General features: G+C 39.8%; 1 protein-coding gene across 1 annotated transcript in view; it reads right to left on the reverse strand.

The window, feature by feature from the left end:
• hh (hedgehog signaling protein) overlaps positions 1-21,787 on the reverse strand; it is an 84,288-nt gene that overhangs the window by 8,681 nt on the left and 53,820 nt on the right. Inside the window, exon 2 of the mRNA XM_033335290.2 lies at positions 1,743-2,004. Within this exon, the coding sequence (XP_033191181.1) occupies positions 1,743-2,004 (262 nt within the window). The remainder of the gene's footprint in view (positions 1-1,742; positions 2,005-21,787) is intronic.

A 21,787-nucleotide genomic window follows, 5' to 3' on the forward strand; every position in this document is an offset into this window, starting at 1 on the left:
TGTGAAACACGTAAAAGAATTGTCGCGTTACTCTTTGTTATCCTCGATAGATAGGTCTTGGCATACAAGATATATTTCACTGCCTCTGTCCTCGTAGAATAACTTCTTTCACCGAGTGCGATCATTTTCTACAATACCCTGAAGATCTATACAAGTCGGTAAAACAGATAACTTCCTCTTGGCGGAGAGGCAAATGGCGCAGCAAGTAGATTTTCTTGTAGCAGTGGTGCTCTTCCATAAATAAACCAACCAAGCATCGATCAAAGTAAAAATAAAATTCACTGAAACAGCCATCGATTATCGAAAAGGATTCACGGTGCATTCTGTTGTCATTATCTTATATTTCTTGTCCTATAAATATTTCTTTACAAATTTTTAATAAATCTGTTTGTCCGCAACTGATTCTCTCTTTTTATTTCCATTTGAAAATTGCGCGTTCGTAGAGATAATACTTTGCATCGTAAATTGCAAGCTTTGATGTTTCTAAAAATGAATTACTAAACGGTTCCACGATCGTCGAAGATCGTTCGTTCGTTTATTCCATAAAACGCGGCGATATCAGGAGGATCGTAAATTGCGCGCGTGATTTAAAGAGATTTCAGGAGAAATTAGGTGCCGGAAACGATTACAAACGTATAACATGGTTAGGTGACTCGAACATTGGCTCGCCAACGTTATTTCGGCGTGACGAATGAAGTGACCGTGACAAGGCGGAACATCCAAACGCGTGTCTCCACTGGAATGTTGATTGATAGCGATAATACGATTTATCGGGCATCGATAGATAGATCTGGATCTCTTCGAACCAGCGAATAAATTTTTGTTGCATCGTTTCTCGAAAAAGATATTAGCGAGTAACACTGCAATCTGCAATTTAATTTTACTCATTTACGAACGTAATTTAAAGAAACAGAACTCGAGTAAAAAATTGTTTCATCTACTGAATATTATAACAAGAATATTAAATATTGTATTTAAAAATGTTCGTGTAAATTCCACTGATTCTTAAGTTTCTCTAAATTTCTTTCTAGCGAGATAATAGCTACATATAACGATATTAAAAAATCTAATATTCGAAACGTGGAAATAGAATCGCAAGAGACTATCGACCGACTTGCGCAACGTTGTTGCACCGGTGGTTCTGACAAGGCAAATCGTTTTTGCCTCTGGTAATTGAAATTTACACGGAACTTAATCGAAGCCGCCGAATTAAAGGAGCGTAACGACAAATTACACGAGAGCGTCGACTGCAGCTTCTCGGCAGGTTGCTTTTATCGATCAATAACTTCCTCTTCATTCTTATCGATAAATACGTACATTTAAAATACTTCGGATATTTCAACGTGAAAAACGTTTTTTCAAACGCGATTTATTTCTTTAAAAGTTAATGGAAATTCAGCAGCGGTGTTTCTAAAATATTTTAAATATTACAAATCTAGAATATATTCGAAACCCGATGTAGTTTCATTTTTTTTTTTTTTTTTTTTTTTTAAGTAGTTCATTTCTCTAAAAATTACATGAAATCTAAGCACTTTTAAAATATCTAAATTCGAGATGTATATGCAAAAATTCGGTACATCCTACATCAAAGGTAAAAGAAAAAGAAGAAAGAAGAGAAAAGAACTTCCTTTATAATAGATCTAATTAATTAATTTTATGTTTGAAGTAATTTTTCTAGCTGAAAAATGATTTAGTTAACAAGACCATCTAATTGGAGAAAATAATGAATAAAGAATACTAACCAGACTTGACAGAACAGTGAATGTGGGACCTAGACTCGTAGTAGACCCAGTCGAAACCAGCTTCGACAGCGAGCCTCGCCAGCATTCCGTATTTCGAGCGATCCCGATCGCTCGTCGTCACGTCGACGGCACGTCCCTCGTAATGCAGCGAATCCGTCGCGTGTTTTCCCTCCTCGTCCCAACCCTCTGTCACCCTTAACTTCACTCCCGGCCACTGGTTCATTACCGAGATAGCCAGGGTGTTCAGCTTCTCCTTACACCTCTGTAACAAAACGCATCCTCGGGTTACTCGATTGATAATTTACAACATTTAGTAATTTAACCGTAACTGTGGAATGATGGCATTAGGACAACGAATAAAGATATTAGGGAACAGAGAAAGCTAACAAACCAAAAATAATTTAAAGATATCCAACGCAACAAAAATGGAGAAGAAATAATTGACCATTAATTATCGTTAATTTTTTCACGTTGTTCAAGTTACGCTTGACAAGTTATTAACTAACTAAACGACAAATGCGCTTATTTTTCCATGAACCTAATCCTTTCTAGAAATCCAACACAAATTGAATAAATCCAGAGTTCTACTACATTATTGCTTGCACGAGCATAAGAAATATCGTTAATCTCTATTATTAATAATGGAATTTGAATATTTCTATGAACAATAGAATTCGTATATCTATCGTTTGTCATTTCCACCATCAATGATTGATTAAAGACGGATTTCAGGTTCATAATATTAGGTCGTCCCAAAAGTTTGGGTCTGTTTCAATAGAACGAAATGTATCATACATAATTCAATAAAAAGAATATAAAACAAAAAATGTTGTGCGTCTATTGTTTCCTTATAAAACGAAAGAAACTTTAGGGATAATCTAATATATTAACACAACCGTGGAATAATTTCTTTTCCTCGTCGCGGCCAAATTTCCCATCAAAATTACAGAGAAAACCAATGACTCTGAAAATCCTTTGGACCTATCTCGTATTTAAGGCACCCTCTCGCGCGAGACCAATCCCTCGACTTCGTCTTCCATCCGTGAAACGCAAACAACGGCTTTTTTCTCCTCTTTTCATCTCCGTATACAGTGAACCACGCTGGACCCTCCTTTCGAGCTAGTTTTTCCTTCACAGTTCCGCTTAACGCGATTTTCCTTACAGGCGCGTCTGGACGAGGATTTACGCGATTTCACGCGGATGCACGCGGAAAAAGGCGTCGCGCCGCGTGCAACCGCTCGGCCAGGTAAACGAACAGCCCCTGGAACGAGTGTAGAACGGGAAACGAATACATGTGTTGGCCGGACACCAGGATTTTAAGGGTCGTGTCCGTGGCGAATTAGCAGGCAAACAGGAGTATAAATACGATCGGTATCGAGGATCATTCAGTTACGGCGATCCTCTTCTTCTTTTTTTATTCTTCTTTCTTCCTCTCGTTTGCAACTTAAGAGCAGAAGACATTCTTCTCTATGCTTTCTGTATTCCGGTTGTATACCTGAATGACAGGAGGAGAAGCATTGATGGTCAATAGAACGCGCGAGAAAGTGTGCTCGAGGATACCAGTGACTTTAGGTTATGGGAAGCTATGGAGATTCCGGTAAACCCTGTTTAATTCACGTAGCCAACTACAGGGGCTGTTTTCGGTTTATTGTGTGATATAAGTAAGTTATCCGTGGCTCGTATCGAGTACATTAATCAAGAGTTAGGATGTATAAATTTATTCGTTTATGAGAAATTTTGGAAGCTATGGGGGATCCAAGTGAATCTTGTTTAATTTAACAATTCTCGTAGGCAACCACGAGGCTTGTGTCTAGCTTATTTCACATGTAAATTGCACATAAATCAATTATTCATGGCTATGGCGAGTAGATTAATTAAGTGTAAAAGTTTATGCATTTATGAGACATCTGGCAAACTACGGGGATTCGAGAAAATTGTTGTTTAATTTAATAATCTTGGTAGATAACTACAGGTAATATTTTTGGCTTGTTCTATGACATAAGCAAGTCGATAGCTCCAGCGAGTAGTTTAATTAAGAATTAGAGCGCAGAGGTTAAATTCTACAATTGCTGTAGACTCTTTAGTCACTTTATCCATACATTCGAAGATGGTATCCAACTGGGGGTAGCCATCCACATGTTATATTACTATATCACTAAACTATAATATTTTACCAAATGTCCTACTGGACAAATTGTAAAATGTAAATAAATAAAAATAAAAAAAAGAAAAAAACTCTATCCATATTATTTCTTACTGTACCTAAAGTATTCAATATTTTCTAATTCTTCCATTATTAACTAAAAACTAACATCTCGTAATATGCAATAAGTATAGTCAGACATGTAAACTTTACGGATCTTTCTTCATCTGCGAGAAATTTATAACGTATGTAATACACAAAAATATATAAAACACCCAAAGAAAAGTGCCTTTAATAAACGGAACAAATCTCCGACTGAATTCCATGTCTTGTATTAACACAAATATGAATTTCTTCCTATAGAAATCCGCTGACAACATGCTGTTCGTGCGGTATAAAGTTCGAGCTTCTGAGTTTTACGACATTCAATCTCGAATAGTCCTTTCCCTTGCTATATACATCGAAACTTCAAAATCCTGCATCAAACTGTCCCCACGCAAAGATCATTAACCGACAGCAACGAAAGAACTCTTCTCATTGAATCGGTTCCGCCACGGAGAAAAGGATTTAAGGATAGCTATTGAGCCAGTGCACGATATCTCGTGACATGTTTGGCGCGACGCTTGGCACGGCACCAAGCGTGCAGCTCCGTTTCATTGAGAGAGGCGGACCGCGTGTGTGCCGCTTAATTGAAATTCATCCGACAGCCGATGGGCGTGCGATTCGCTTGTGGCGATCGCGTGCACGTGGCCGTGACACCGTGCCGCGAGAGCAACGAGCCCGCTTTTCACCCGCGAGACGAAAAAGGGGAGGAAAAGGGAGGTCGAGCAGCACGAAACGAAGAAGAAGGCGGGACCGGTCCCTCGAGCTGTCGTGCACCGCTCAATAGGGGCTAATTGCCGCAAGGAGAGCTGCAAATTCGCGGTATTGTAAGGTTCGTCTCGTTTTCGTGCCCCGCTGTCGAACCGGGTATTGTCGGCCGCCTCTCGCGCCTTCTTAAACCATCGTTTCAATGGCACGACTCGAGTTCCGATGCAACTGGCGTCGCATGCATTTCCACACGAATTTTGGCATACGTAGGGTGGAGTATGTGCGACGACGAGAAGGATTTCCAGGGTTCTGCATTGAAATTCTAATGGCCAAACTTTTGCTTCGGGATCGGAACTTTAGTTTGCAGTTGGAACTTTGGCAATGTAATAAAATTTCTAGTGTCAGAATAGAACCGATATCGGATGTCGGGTTATGTGTGCGAAGGTGAGAAGGGGTGGAGGGTTTTGTACTGAAGTTTTAATGGAATCTAAAATTGGAAAGATTTTAATTTAGAAAATAAATTTTGTAAATTCACGAGTATCAGCGATATTAACTCTTTACAGTGAAATAAAATGACAAAGGATTCTTGGTTTCCTGGCGGCAGAATAGAATAAAATAGAATAGAATAGAATTGGATATAGAGACGCGTGAAGATAATTTTGCGTTGAAATTTTAATTGAATTTAAAATTAAAAAATTTTAATGTTTTTAATTAAAGCTTGCAAATTCATGAATACACTGGGTTTATAGCTCTTTACAGCGTAATAAAATGTATCACGGAATTCTTGCTTCTGTGATATTGGAGATAAAAGATATACGCTTTCCACCTTTTATGGTAGATAGGAATTAAAAATGTAGGAATTGTGTATGACGATGTTTAAGATGTGAAACTTGTAATACTATATCTGATGGTTTGTCTGAGCCTTTCTCAGGATATATTAGAGGAGTTGAACAAAACATGTCGTGCCTAAGTAGTACTACTATTATAATAAGTAGATAAGTAGATCAGATTGTTTATGTACGTAAAAGAATATTTTAAAAAATTACTAAAAACTAAATATTGAATGCCTATATAAATTTTATAATACCTAGTTATATCGTGTACAGTAAAATTCCTTAAGGTAAAATTTCTTATACAAAGTATTCTCCATATAACACGAATATCAGATTTTCATCAAAGAATGTATTATTACAATTACAAATATCTAAGAACATCATTCGATAGAAAATTTCTGGCTTCAACCGAACGAGAAAATGTAACAGATTAAATATAGCCGTAAAAGTAACTGAACTTAACATTTCACGAATCGATAAGTATACGCACCCTCTGAAATATTTTTCATAATCGTAACTTTGAATTACTTTTATAATTCTTTCAAATTTTTCCGTTTTACTTTTCCACTTACCAACAGATCGAACAAAATGATTGCCATATGTTGCAATAAAATGCGTCTCCGAATAATCGCGTACTCATCGCGGGATAATCGGCACAAGGGGAAGCCTATTGTTATAGAATACTCATGGGTGCGATCTGTCACCGTGAATCGCCGTTTCGAGGGCGCGGCCCAAGTTTCGAAAATTACCTTTGTTCCCATAGTTATCCACGATTTCCATTGAATCCGCGTATGGAAGGAAGTTCCTCGTAGTGGAACCCGCGCAAATTTACACAACGAAGAAGTGCACAGGGCAAACACAATGTGTTTTCATACCGATGATTTATCGCTTCCGAAGAAAGCGCGTGTTTGAACGGACGTTAATAATTTGCACGGCCAACAGTGTGTACTATGTTAGAGCACATTGTCAAATAGACAGGGAAACATTAGACTTGAGAAAGAGTAAAAGAGTCAATGCTCGGGCTCGCATGGAAATATTTTACGCGTCTGTTTTGTCTGGTAATTTACTGTGTGGATACTGCATAATATTAGGATTTGTGACAATTTATATGTTGCTATTAAATTTTTATTTTAACCCTGGCACGCTATCGTGAATTCAATTTCTCCCATATGAATACTTATTTTGATACTACCCTACCCCATAATAAACGCTATTACGGTGTAATTCTTGCAAACGGTAACTTTCCTATCTTTCGAAAAACATTGAATATGGAAATAACAAAGCAACTACGTTTCTCTGACTTTATTGATTTTTAATCCAAAGAAAATGTACGAAGAATGGAACTTCCTTTGCGATGACATGTCTAAATGTGTCTTTTTTCGACGTTGACTTCTAAAGATTAAGCGGAGTAGCTTCAAAACTACTATTGTCTCTAAGACTGTTTATACAAAATTATAATACGGAAAACATTAAAACAGACATACAGAAATAAGAAGGGAAAGCTCAACAAGCGTCAAAGTTACGCGATTAAACAACGAACATCGGAAAGTCTCCATTCGTCCAGACGAGGCTACGAAAAATCGTATGAACGGCGTGTTAATTAAAAATACTTTAATCGTATTTTCGATCGTTGACCCGAGTCAAGAATCACGATTCGTTTCGAGGAATATTTCGCGCACGCTCTTTGTGATCGCTATTCCTCCTCTCCCTTCCTTCTTTTTTTCTTTTATTTTTTTAAACCTCCTCTTCACCCCCGTGTCTGCCTCCCTTCCGCCCTTGTGCCCCTAATGGATTACGGACCAGGCCATTTTTCAGCCGAAATGGATTTTCATAAGGGCCGACATTCTCGGCTTTGGCCGACCGCGTGCATTCTCTACCATTCTCCGTTTCACTCTATCTCCGGTCTGCCAAAATGTTTGTAAATAGATGTAAAGTCTGGGAGGGGCTCAGGGGGTTCCCCGCTGGGTGAACAAGGCACCCTATGGTGCACCACGACCGGTACATTTCTCGGCCTCTTCACCATTCTTCCCGGCCACCTTTTGTATTTTCTATCACCTCCTTCTACTTTTTCGCTCTTCCTTCCTCCCTTCTTCGTGCTCTTTCTCCATCCTCCCACTCGTTTCTCTTGCCGCTTCTATGCCCCTTCTGTTTTTCTCCTTTTGATCTTCCCTCGTGCTCTTATTGGTTATTAGTCATCTTAGTACTCTTTCGAACTTTCATTTGCATTTGATTCTCGATCAGGTACACGCTATTCAAAGATACTCGGATTGTCGCTTATTTTTCACAAGACGTTAACGTCTTATGTTATATCGTTAACGTCATATGTTAACGACGAAACTGCAAGTCAAAACGTAACCGGCTTGGTTCTCCGTAATCACTGTGGTTACGCGTAATAGTTGTTGTTTACCGATTATTATTGAAAAGTACCATTTGGCATTTTACGTAAGACACGTATTACGCGAACGAAACGACCTGATTTGTAATAAAGTAACCGGGAAATAAAAGCGGCGAAACACGTTCAATCTGCGTCGAATGTTATCGCATGTTTTAATATTTGTAGTCGGCGGCTACTTATCGCTTTATTATCGGTGTCATACTTCTTTTATTTCCTTCTTGTTACATAGTTTGTAACAAGTTGTGAGTTGTATCAAAATAGAAGTTCCGACCATTGCGATGTAAGATTAAACAATAAAATAGAAACCAAGGTATCCAGGCGTCTGCGCGTCGTCAGACGAAACACGATCTCGCCGAAATTGGTTTGCGAAAGATTAGTGAAAGTGCAGAACAACTTGTCTCGAAGCTTGAAAAATCAGCGGAGCGTGAATGGACGCGTATCGACGCGTAGCTCCTCCTCGACGGCGATACGCGCGTGACACACCTCACGATATTACAATCCGATCGTCGACGACGCGTGAAACACGGCCGCCGACAGGTTTACGCGAAAATTTTCCACACCGCCAAGGAGAGGAAGAAAAAGAAGAAGAAGAAGAAGAAACTGGAACGACTAGCGAGTGGAAGAACGTTACGAAAGGCGAATAAAAGACAAAAAGCAAACCAGTTTTCGGTGGATGATGGATACGACAGGGATAATGTCTTCCAGCTCCAGCAACCTATCTCTGCCTCATCTCTCACCTCGATACCCGTTAATTATCGAGCGTCTATCACTTACACCTGGTTTACATGCATCGTATCTTATCTCGTACGACCGAGCGGCCGTGTTAATTCCACGACCAGCTGCTACGTGGTTAACCAACTCGAGTTAGCCAAGCAATTTCAATTCCGTATTTCCGGACAGCGTCATTCGCATTAGATTCTTACCTTAACTTTTACTTTTCATTTCTACGATGGTTCTCGTGGAATTGGACAGGGAAGAGATATCGCTTGGTTATATCAGTGATATTTTATTACGTCGTCAGCCGGAGAAAAATTTTAATTCCGTATACGCCAAGTTTTTATCGGCGAATTATGAGTTTACTGTCTGCTCCGTTTCATACCACCGTTTTATACCGCTCTTCGAGGAGCTCTTTATTACTTTTTATGGCTTGGCATCAGATACGTTATTAGTTATCGTGACGTGTTTCAAGCATCATTTTCATTCGACAGAATAAATCAAAGTGTCCTCCTTTATTTGGTCATTTTGACTATCGAAGAATCAAGTAAAATGTTTTTGACACTGTCGACACTTCTTATGGAATTATAAAGAAATACGCGAAGAGAAATTGCTTGGTTGATAGTTTGCCGCCGAGTGTAAGAATATCTCGAAATCGGCGTCTTTTTTTAATCGCTTCTGCGGCAGATGGACGATTCGCAAGAATTTGTAGGAAATTGAACGACCCATTGACGAATTCGAAAATTGTTATTCGTGGATTTTAGAACTTTGAAAGAAAGACAAGTACTTAAGAGAAACGTTGCTAATGTTTTTAGCGTTAAATGTCGGGCTGAAAATCGCAGTGGCCTGAGTCGCTTTTCGCTTCGACAATTTGCATTCAGCCGCGTATTTCAATTCTCAAACGTATCGCTCCTTGCTCGAATCTTCTTTCCTGCCATTCCTCGGAATCGCTGGAAGCAGAGGTGAGAAGGTCAAGGAAAGGCGCAAAGAATAAAGAAGACGAAGAAGAACATAGATAGTGAACGAACGAAGGGTAGAGAGAAGAGAAGGGAAAAGATGGGCCAGGTTTGGGTCTGAAAAGGGGGTTGGGTCCCGAGATGAACGAAGATGGTGAACTCGGCTCCATCTCAGTATCCAGACTCTGGGCCCCGCCCCCGCCGGTTCTCTTCTCCAGTCCTTCTCCACCTCCAGGCCCGTTTCTCAGCTTCACCTTCGTGTCCAGACCAACCTTTTATTCCGTTCTTCTTGTTTCAGTGCCTCGTACACGTTCCGCTCTTCTCTCCCGCTTACGTTCCCATCTCTCCCAGTCTCTTGGTCCTCTCGTGGTCGATTTCTTTTCGTGGTCCTCCCCACCAGGCGGCGTTTCGTTCGTCACCTCCTCCACCTCTTCTTTCAAAGCTCTCTTCACAGCATGATTCGAGGCCCCGAAAAAAGAGAGAGTAGCGGCCACAGTCTGCTTCTTCTACTCTTTGCTCTCGATATTCCATTCACTAGAGACGAACCGCCCAGGCGTCAGCTGATCTCCGGTCAGGAAGTCACTTCCGCTTCGCTGGAAACGGATCCCTCGACACCTCCGACTTCGTCTCTCCAAGCTCAGCCAAGAGCGCTCCTTTATCGGTTCGCTGATCATCGGGAATTCGAATTCTCAGACAGTGAGATGTCCCGGATGATTCTTTTATGGGGCTTTAAACGACCCTCCCCCCTCACTCCGCTACTCAGAAACGCCGACTCGAGCGTAAAACGTCATTTTCTTCTTCTCTTCCTCCCTCCTCCCCTCCACACTCTCTTGCTTCCTGAAGATTTCGCCGAGCAGATCTTGCGCCATGTCGCTCTGTCGATCGTTCTTCACATTCGTGAAGCATACCAGAGGGTTTTTAGTTCGCTTTGATATCGTAAAAGACAGAGGGTTTTTAGTTCGCTTTGATATCGTAAAAGACAAGTAGGGGATCCGTATAGAATTTCTGCTTTAATTTTGGTACGGAAGAGAAGCAAAAGTGGTGGGTGGTATAGACGTCGTTCGAATAATTTCAGACGTCAGGAATAAAAAACGACGAGTTACATTTTTCTAGGACAAAATAATTTCAAAATTCCATATACCTTTAACCCGTCGCGTATTTCTAAATCTCCCTTTGTATTTGTTTCTGGGGTTGAATATCGTGCGTACATATCTGGTAGCGGATGAAAGAAAGTTTAGCATTGATAACACTATGAATTTTACTAGCTTTTATGCTAACAATGTTTTATTACGTGAATAACAGTCATCAGACTCTGTGATATATACTACATTCGTTGCTATATTATTGCACATAAATCCATTTTGTGAAACTCTGGTATCTTATTATATTTTATAAACTCTTTTTTTCTTATCTTTTTCTATCTTTATAACTAACTGCTTGCTTTCTCCTGTTCGACTACATCAACAGTAGCCTTATCATGTCAATATGCTCTTCAATTATAATCACTGATATATCTTCCGATAGTATGCCAATAGCAGTATCTTCACTGTCGGTTTCTTTTGCCTCCTTATTTTTAAATAGACGTTTTTAAATGTTGAATCAAGCATGGCAGACACGAGCTTGATCGATCTGAACGATTGGTAATGCACGCGTTGGAGGACAATGGCCCAGGGCCCGAAGAGATGACACGGCAACAATGGGGCCCGTGTTTTGAAGAAGACTCGCGCGAGCTCTGTCAAGTGTTTGTCGAGCTCTCTAGATGGTACCAGGTGAAGAGCAAGAGCCTTCGCTCCTGGACGACCTATCTCACGCTTCTTCATCTTCATCCCGCCACCCTCTCGGCTCTTTCCACCTCGGCTGCGCACGATTACCAGTCCTTCAACAAGCATCGAACGGCAAATAACCGACAACTTCCACATTTTATCGATTGTTTCTTCTGTTTTCTTACGCGGTAAATTAAGAACTTCGACTTTGAGTCGATAATTCTTTTTACGAATTCGTTCAGAGTTTGCTTGGTAAAGGAAGAATTTCGTGTTTGCGTTAACAAGTTGTTCCGTTCCTTCGTTTAGAATTCGTTCGGCGAATCGAGAATTTTGACTTCGAGTCGAAAGTTCTGGTTCATTAATTCGTCTACAGATCGCTTGGTGAACTGGAAATTTTGAATCTGAATCGATAATTTTTTGCCTCTCGATGAACCATAAACTTCAATTTTCTTTCTTTCAGGAGACTGAAAAATCCGACTATAAATCGATAGCTTCTTTCGTTCTACCGTTTACGAGTTGCTCGATGAACTAAGCTCTTCAACTCCAAGTCGGTAAATTCCTTCGTATCTTCGTTTATTGCCACGAAAGATGCCCGTAGCCATGATCTCGATCGATCACAACAATTTTTGCGGTCACTGGCGGCAACTCCGAATTAAATTTCGGACAACGAGGCGACCATACTTCCTGGAAGCCTACAGAATGCGAACTTCGATCTCCGTATGGAATTTTCGAGACTCGTGGACAGTCTCGAATCTCGTCGACGTCCTCCTGGCTTAGGTTACATCCTTGTTGCATACCTGCACGGCTACACAATCGTGGAAGATTGGACGTAACGCGGGACCATCGATTGATCAGCGAATAAATAATTCATGGCAGATACCGAACGAGAAGAACTTTGAACTTCCGACGCGTTCCAACTTGATCGATGTCAATGTCAGCATTCTTATGGCGCAAATGATGTGTAGGGATATGGTTAGGCTGCTCTTAGCTGATGGATATTTTCTCAAAGTCAGATAAGTACCAATTATTAATTATTAATTATTAATTACGAGGTTGGTACGTGTGAGATGTTGTTTCTCGGAAGATCCAGTTTGATGGGGTAATGTAAATGAACTATTCCGAGCTATCGACGGCTGATTAAAAATTAAACAAGAGGAATATCACGAGAAGATTTTTAGCTATCGCGAATAATTACAACAATCGTCTGATTAAAATTAGAGGAAATCATATGAATATGAAATCGTCAAAAAGATTACAGCCACCTCCTCCTTTCCACATAGAGAATATTTGAATAAATAATTTGAAGAAAAATAGTAAGTGAGAAATTCCATTTCAAGAATTCGTGAGTTCTACCCACAAATCGCTCTTTCTCTTGCGTTGCGATAGTTACTACGATGGAAGCAATAACACGTGATTGCATAGCAGTCGGGATGAAAGTTCGCAAAAGCTCTGAGCTCCCAACAGACGTTCACCGCTGAACAAATTTCTGCCACGATACCAAAGACTCGTTCACTGACTAATAATTTTAACGATACTCTATAACCAATCACATTATATACATTTTATGTATCACCGGATGTCACGTGCAATTTTTCATTTTCAGAAATTCCATAAACGCATGAACCTCCATCATTTTTATCCAACCCTAGCTAACGTCTTCCGAACTAACATTTTAAGTTACCACCCTAAGGTAGACACCGCTCTAACTTCCCAACCACCCCACTTCCTCAACTACCCTAACTTCTCAGCCACCCCAAAGCCTTTTCCAACGCCATCGTCTCTCTAATTTCTAGCCTAGTCCGAGGAGCGTTTTTCCTGGAAACGGCCTGGTGGATCGAACGATCGTACGCGATCCAAGTTGCCTCGAACCTGTCCCGTGGAACCGATCGCGAGCCGTGGTACTCGTTGTCCCGGTCAGCTCGGGTTACATCCTTATTACATACCTGCACGGTAGACACGATCACGGGCACGGACCAGTCGAGGTGGTGGAAAGAAGATCGAAGTCGACGGGCTGCGAGGCCCTTTTGTCTGTGGGAACGGATTACCGTTCGCTCGAGTTAGAGTCACCGCGTTCGGGACGATCGACCGCGTACTATACGAAGAAAGAGAGAGACTCTGAACTCTTCTCAAGTCTACGTGGAAGTAGAAAAAGAAGAGAGAGATAGGGTGAAGAGGGGCGTGTTGTTTTCGCCCTGAGGCCACATCACGCCCGTCGTCGACAGGAACTACGACGAACGCGACCGCGGGTGATGAAGCCTCGAACCGCGCGATCGGTGCACGCCTCGTCGCGTCCACTGACTCGTCACTCAATCTTCTCAGCTCCTTTCTCCTTCCTCCGTCTTCCTTTTCATTTATTTCTCGCATTAGGCGTCGCTTCTTGCACCACCCTCTCCCTACGCTGTATCCTTTTTTATTCGGCTCGAAGATGTTTCTCTTGATAGGTATCGTAGGGATCGGTCGAAAGCCATACCGATGAAGCTGGCAAATTGAAATGCAGAGAAACGACAATTACCGGCGCTGTATTTCTAAATTTCTCACGAAGCTTCTGACTAGTTTACTATGATTACCTCTTTACGGTAGATTCTTGAAAATAAATCGCCTGCTGTTTCAAATAATTGTCAATTAATTATAGCGTTAATTAACAACAGCGTCGTAATTATTTATCGCTCTAGTCTACGCACGTATGGTAAGTCGTATAACGATAATAAATGAATAATAAATCAATAATAAAACTGAACAACGCACGACGTGTTGGGTTACAGTCTCGAGTGGCGTTCTGTCTAAGCGATTCGCACCTAATTCCACGTTCTGTATGTTCTTCAAATAACCAGGACGGGATACTATTTTGAAATTCCAAACAATCCGTACTCCGTAAATGCATTAACACGGCTATTTACGGTAGCGGTTATTCTATTTATCGAGTCCATTAATTGTCAACGAAACCCTCCAATTACGTGAAGCATTCTAAAAACGTCTCCAACGTTCCACTCGTCACTCGGCCACTCGCGCGAAGAAGAGGAAAGAGAAGGCTTTTACACTTCGTTCCTCGAGTGTGTGTGCATCCTCGAAATACTTTCACCGTCACCTAAAATGCTGGAAGTGGAAAGAAAAGAAAGAAGCGAAACAAAAGGACTGAACGTCGAGAAATTGCCGTCAAGTAGAATACGCTTCCAAAGAACAACTACTCGATGCTGGAATATTCTATTCCAAACAGAACACGGAAGAAACGTCCAGCAAAGCAATAAACTCGAAACAAGAGAACACAAGAAGACCATTAAAGGCGGAACACATCTTTCGCATTCCGGCGAAGAAAGCCAATGATATTATTGACACACGTAACGGCGTTGTGCGGGGCAAAGGTCAGAGATATTCAGATGATCAATTATTCTCCTTATCATAAAAGTTCGTTAAAATATCGATGAATCGACTCGTAAACCATAGCTTAAAAGTTTATTAAACGTGAATTTTATTGCTTCGACGAGCGTAGGTTTAATCGCAAACTAAATAAGTAACACTCATGGAGGGAAAGTTATTTTTAATTTATTTTCATTTACTCGATGCCTAAAACGGATTATTTTCACAAGATCTGATCAAAGAGAAGAACGATTCGCTGGTGCGAATGTAAAAATCCAAAAAGTTTCATATAAAATGAACGACTGATGTTGGATCAAGAAACAATTAAAAATACTCTAGGCAATATTAAGCATAAAACGGAAAAAAGGTTGCAAATAAAATAGCTATAAAATAGCGTAATAACTCTAAAATAATTACATACTTAACAAAACAGTAGCTGTGACAATGACAGAGAAAAAAATAATTGCAAATTTCTCCTCTTAATAAATTTTTAATCGAATTACATTCCATCGAAGAGAAGCAAGTGTCCGGATATTCTCAAGACCTTTTAGCGGCAGTATACACGACGAGCTTTTAAGTTAAGGACACGAAACGTCCTACGCCTTTCACCTGGCCCGTGAGAGTTATTTAAAAGCCGACTTTTTTTCTCGGCTTCCCTCGCTTTTTCAATGGAGAAAGCTGTTGAAACGCGTACATCCGAGTTTTATGGGCAGGCAGGGTTACTCGGTTGACTGGGTTAGTCTCGTCTGGTTAGTGTGATTGTTTCGTTGAGTAATTGTGTCGCCTTATTGTGTCGAGAGAATGACGCGTGTTTTGAGCGAAGGAGGATGGGCGAGATATCTTTTTGAACGGCTCTGGGTGAATCGTCCGCTGGTTTCCTGTTTCGTGATGAATGGACGCGGTCGTGAAGGTTGATTTATTTGAGGAGTGTGACTTGTCTCTTCTTTATTTGAAAAGTTTCGAATTCGAAGTTAATGAATTTTATTGTGGTACCGCTTTCTAACCTTTGACACTTTTACAATTTCTATCTTGTTTTCGAAGAAACAGTATTAAAACTCAACGCACTTTATTCTTTATTAAAACCGCCATTTCATTTAGTTTTGCAGGTGAATGTGTATTTTCTCATCTCGCTCGAAGGATGCAAAAAGCGGTAATAAATATTTGTCTTGGTAATTATACCTTTGGCTTGCACAAAACTTCGTCGATATATCAGCTACTTTTACAAGATTTATATCTTCGGACCAAACAGGTTTCCATTTTCGTGTACGTCGTTAAAATTCTTCTGTTTAATCATAAAGCGACATTAAAACCAAAAAAAAAAAAAAATCAAAAATATAGAGTTCCACGTGACCTTTATTCGTAATTACTTGCTATAAATTTGAAAAAAAAGGAAGAAATGTAATGCACACACTGTATAAAATTCACACACTGTTACCACAGATCCACCGAAATGTCCTTAACTCAAGAATCTCGTCGCGTATCTCGCGGTCCATGAAAAACGAACGAAAGAGAGATCGAGAGAAGGAGCATACTCTTCTCGAAGAGGATTAGGAGAGAGACGAAGGCGAAAGAAGAAAAAGAGAGGGAGCAGAGAGAAAAGGAAAACCGTGGGTATACGTATACACGGAGTGGACGGATATCGTGTTCCAAATCGGGATCCGAGGGATCGGGTTATTAGGATCGAAATGAATGTAAATCCCCTTAACACGATCCCCGGCCAAAACACGGCTACCCGCGGCTCCGAAAGTGGCCAGATTAGATACCGTATGCTGGCCTGTGAGAGGCTGCCTCACCACGATCCTGTAGGATGTAGAAGCCTGATCCTATCTCTCACCCTCCTCCGCGTCCAGTGCAGACCCTTTGGGAATCTACTCTGTGAACGGGCCTTAAATCTCTCGCGGACACCGCACCGCAAGGAATGCCTGGTGCGCGGCCGACCTAACGAGCTTTTAATCGTCGAACCGATGAGACGCGACGTCCCAAAGACACGTGACACAGCGTCGTCACGTGCCCTCGCATACCCAAATTATGTCACCCTTACTTTCTCTCTTTTCTTCTTCTTTTCTGCCTTATGATTCCTTACAAGGGAACCCATAGATTCGAAAAATTATGAAATTCTGCGAACACGTGGGGGATATATTGGTATGTATTACGCATGCAAATTCACTTTGCGAAGGGGTGAAATTACCACGTCTCTGAAAATTCGGCTATCTTCTGATTTTGCGTTATAATTCGCGAGCTGTAAGAGATGGAAACATAGATTTCCGACAAAAGTTTTTTTTTTTTTAAATTAGGAGCTATCATGTGGTAGAAAATTTATCACTGACAATGCAAAATGGAGAAATAGCCCGATGGGGTCAATGTCACTCACTTGAAGTGAATTTGGCCAGCGAAAAGAGATTGCGTGATACTTATTCATTGTCATCCTTCATTCAGGTATACAGTGATCGATCGAGTTTCTGCCAAAATGGGAGAAAATGCGAAAAAATTGGTCGAACGAGAAATGTTCGGTTCCAAGGGAAAAATATTTCGACATATGTATACAGCGACGATGTAGGTGGAAACGACTGCGTAATCTCGAGGCCAACACATTTCTTTTGCATGAGATCCTATATTCTTTTAAATGGTACTCCATATTTTTTATACATCATCCGATTTGTTATTTTAATTCTCTAGAAAAATGTATTCAGGTGCTTGGATCAAAAATTGACGTTTAAAAAACATTTTAACTTTGATGTTGTAAAACTTATCGTACGAACGACAAGGAAATACAACGCGTCTATACTTTTTTGTTTATATCTTCCCTGTTTTTCACGCGATAATTTTATACGAAAATCCTAACAAGCTTTTCGTATAAAATGCTATTTAGTAAATACATCAGTAAACATATATACGATGTACATTTAGCGTTGATTATTGAAGAATTGAAGCTTAACAGGTGGATTGCGGAAGAAATATCTTCTTTCTTAAGTACTTTTATTTCTTCCTTTTCTCTTCTTTTCCTACTCTCGAGTCTCGAATTTTTATTATTTCGATCTTGCCCATCTTAACATACGAGACGGGTTTCTAATACTTTAAGGAAATGTGTAACATCAAATCGAAACGAGGAATCACGCGCACCGATAACTTCAACTCTGCATAGACCAACCTAATAATTACTACCTACTTGTTGATATATTTCACCCTCTTATCGGAAAACATACAAACAGTACGTCGCATTAAGAAAAAAGGAAAGAACTGGAAGAAAAGAAGCAGAAACAGCGGGATACCTGTAATTAGCAGAAAATGGTATCTACGTGCTACGATGCTTTGTATAAATTACGTCGATCCAAGCGAAGATAACGGAACAAGGCTGCAAATTTCTCGGGGCGACGTTTCAATGTAGCTTGCTACGCGCAGGAAATCAATGTTCCAGTGAAAGCAACAGTTTTACCTGTTGATATATCGACTGGTCCCGTATCGACTCGATTTAATCGAGTCTATCGGAACTGGCCAACGAGAAACGTACCATTTACATCGATCCTATCGATGCAAATCAAAACGATAAAGTTCAATCGGGCCAATTACACGAATGTTCTACAAACGATTTAATCGAACCTACAAATACGTACAATCAGCATGTATAATCGTGTTTTACTCGTTATCCAATCGGCATTATCGTTAATTACTCTATAGTTGTTTTCATTGTTCGTCGAGCCTTCGTACGTGGACCGCGGACGTTCGCGCAAATTTACATTTTCGTCAACGTAAAATAAAACCAAAGAAATAAAACCTAAATATCGTGGAAACTTATCGCACCCTCTAAATATATCCAATGAGTACTTTGCTTTCGATATGTCGTGTATTTTTGTATACCGTACGCGTCGTGTACATGTAGTTTCGCGCTTCTAAAAACTTCTTATAGACGCATAAACATCCGCTGTCTGGTCGTATGCGTCGTACAACGCGTCGTGTTACATCGACGCGTACGAAATTTCGTTTATTTGAAGCTTGCATTCGACGATAAAAGCAAAATCGACTTTTCTTGCAACTCACAAAGATACATGGTGGATCGGAAGCAATAACTTACTCAGGAATTATTTCGATCTTTTCACGTTGAAGACAGATCGTATTTTGAAGGAAGTTCAGTTCGAGCGTTACGTTTTACATCTAGTAAGATGCTACGCTAAATAAGTATAATAAATGTTTAGAAAAATCTTAGAATAAGCGATGAAAAATCCGCCTTCCTCGACAAAATTTTGAAATGTCCAACCTAACGAAATACGTATATATCAAGATTAAAAGACACGTGTATCACGATGATAAATCCATCATTCAGCGATAGAAAATAAATGTCAAGGGGAGCGTGTTCGCATCTGGCGAGTCAACGATCTGAAAATAGTCTGGATGATTGATCGTGCTAAAACCCGCTGCTAAAAGCCGATTGTTTTCTAAAACAACGGTCGAACGGATTCTGCCAATTCTAAATCCGACTTCTAGAAAACAAACTTCGAACGTAGCACCGAAATACGATAGAACTGACCTTTGTTTCGCAGGTGACGAATGAAAACGAAAGACTGGAGACTTTGACCTTGCGCAAAAGAGAATCCTGACGTAATAAAGTCCATTGATCGGATCACGAATATAGAACGCGGTCCTTGTGGGTATACAAAATTTCAATGGAGACGAGTAGTTACACAATTTCTATTTTTATTTCGCTTATCGATCGATCGAATGACGTTGATTTGAAGATGGTCGTCACCGTGAAGCTCTACCTGCGAGCAACTTAATTGAACAGTCAAGTTCAACCCTTTAAAGATGATTAGGAAATGTTATCGTATATTTTATTCTTCTCTTGTCTCACTTTTTTATTTAGCTTTGCTTGGGACATTAGAGTATATATCTTTTTTCGGAATTTTTTCTTCGAGAAAACAAATTATTCTTCTTTTACCATCATTTTATGAAGAGGATTGATTTAATACAAGATCATCTCGAAAATGAAGAATATTAATTCAACTTGATCCAACAGGACGTTATTTTACTGCCCGATAAATAACTAATTGAATTTTGATTTGATTTTTAATTCAGTTCGACTTATGTCCATCTAAAAGCTTTCAATTTCTACTTGCAATAGAAAACAATTAAAAAAAAAGGAAAAGGAGAGAGAGCAATAGCGATAAAAATGAAATTGAAATACCATTCAATAGACTTATCACAGAGACGCTATCTAAATTGATCGTTACTTCAGTCCCAAACGAGCGAGCCTTATCAAAACTGAATTTAAATTCCGCCAAGTGGCATAAAACCGCAATAAACGATTTAACTATCGCACTATCGACCGAACGACTGCATTAACTATCCTAGACGTCGCTACTTTATTGCATCGTGTGCCTTTTCACGCTTTATACGCGTCGAAAACGGCGTAACTCGCGAAAGCTCGTCGTGAAAAATCGTCGAGAAACTCAATTAACCAGCCGACCCGATTAACTCTTTAGCTAGTTCGCTGTGCGTTGCATTATCATGCGAACGGTTGCATTAAACGCAGCTGGTGTTCTTTGGCTCGCTGTGCAACCAACGTTCACGAGCGTGCGAACAACAATCTGCGTTGGCAATTAAGACGTTAAGCATCCCGTGATCCTCGTTTGCGACCAGCATAACACATCGACGCGGCTAATTGACCGGCTACTAATTAATTACGCGGATTAATCGACAGTTAATTCCGCCGTTCAGCTGCTCTTAGCTACTCGCGGCTAATATTTCCATCATTTTTTAATTTGTAGCCTCGGTTAAGTTTGTTCGTTTGAAATTATTTTCAATGGAAATAAAAATCCTTTTGTAATTGTATATCTGCGATGTTGAAAATTGTTATTCTCTTTAACGCCTGTAAGACGAACGTAACAGATGACGAATAAACGCAAAGTGATGACAGTGAATTAAAAATTATGTAAATCTTAGTGAACGACGATGGAGCATTCTATTTTTTTTAATTTTGCATATAGTTTGGAAAAGTTCTCTTGAAAAAGTAGCTGTCTGATTTTGAAAGAGTAGTTCCGATGGCGATACAGAATTCGATATAATACATATAATGATACGAAAGTTGGTAGAATAGTATTAAAAGGAAAGTGATCTAGGTCTATGATTCGTGCGACCACAGAACCAAACTTAAAATATCGCAGTCGTTTCTGATCAAGATACTGTCTGGTTATGAGGAAATACAATAACAAGCGATTATAACCGGTTGTGATATCGTTTTGATTCGAAAAGCAGAAATTAATCGCTGGTATAAATGAGCTGCTTGTCGTCGAGTAAAAAGAACTGACAAACAGAAGAATAAAACACTAGCGTCTTCCTGATATTTCCGGATAACCCGTAAGATACATTTCACAGAAACCGAGTGTCCGATGTCTTTGTTCGATAACGTCAATGACAATAGGTCAGTTACGACGCCACGCTCTGTCAAGGTTTCTGTAACACGTGATCTGCTTGCGAAGCATAGCAGAGATCATGCTTCAGAAAATAAATCAGAACGTTTGTGTACGTGTAACTTAAGTACATTCCATAAATTCCTTAGATAATTACAATTACACTGCGGATGTTTTTCTAATTATATTAATTAGATTTATAAGATTGGGGTTAGATTGGGTTTAAATCTCTATAAATCTCGCACATTTCTTTCGTCCTATTGTATTATAAAAAAGTACGTATTACGTATAAAGACCAGCTTGGATATTTCGTTGTAAAATTGCTACTAAAATTTCGCACGTTTAAATCTTATCTAAATGTACAAATGTCTATGATACAATAAAATTTCTATTCATAAACCGAGCCGAATAATTTTTAGCACAAGATATTGTAAAATTAAAAGCTTACAAAATCTTAATCAAGCATTGATACAACGACGAACGTATAATTTTCCTTGCATCGATTCAATAAGAATAATTTATATAATATAAGCCGCGAACACGATTGATTGAAAGAATAAATTATGAATGGAGAAATTAAGAAACGATAGTCGTTTCGATGTGCGAATTTTTTGGAAATGTACGCGTATGAATAGTTTAGGGAAGTTTTGACGTTGAGTCAAGATTGAAAGCAGGA

Source organism: Bombus vancouverensis, chromosome 15 (genome assembly GCF_051014615.1).
Source record: "Bombus vancouverensis nearcticus chromosome 15, iyBomVanc1_principal, whole genome shotgun sequence".
Lineage (NCBI taxonomy): Eukaryota > Metazoa > Arthropoda > Insecta > Hymenoptera > Apidae > Bombus > Bombus vancouverensis.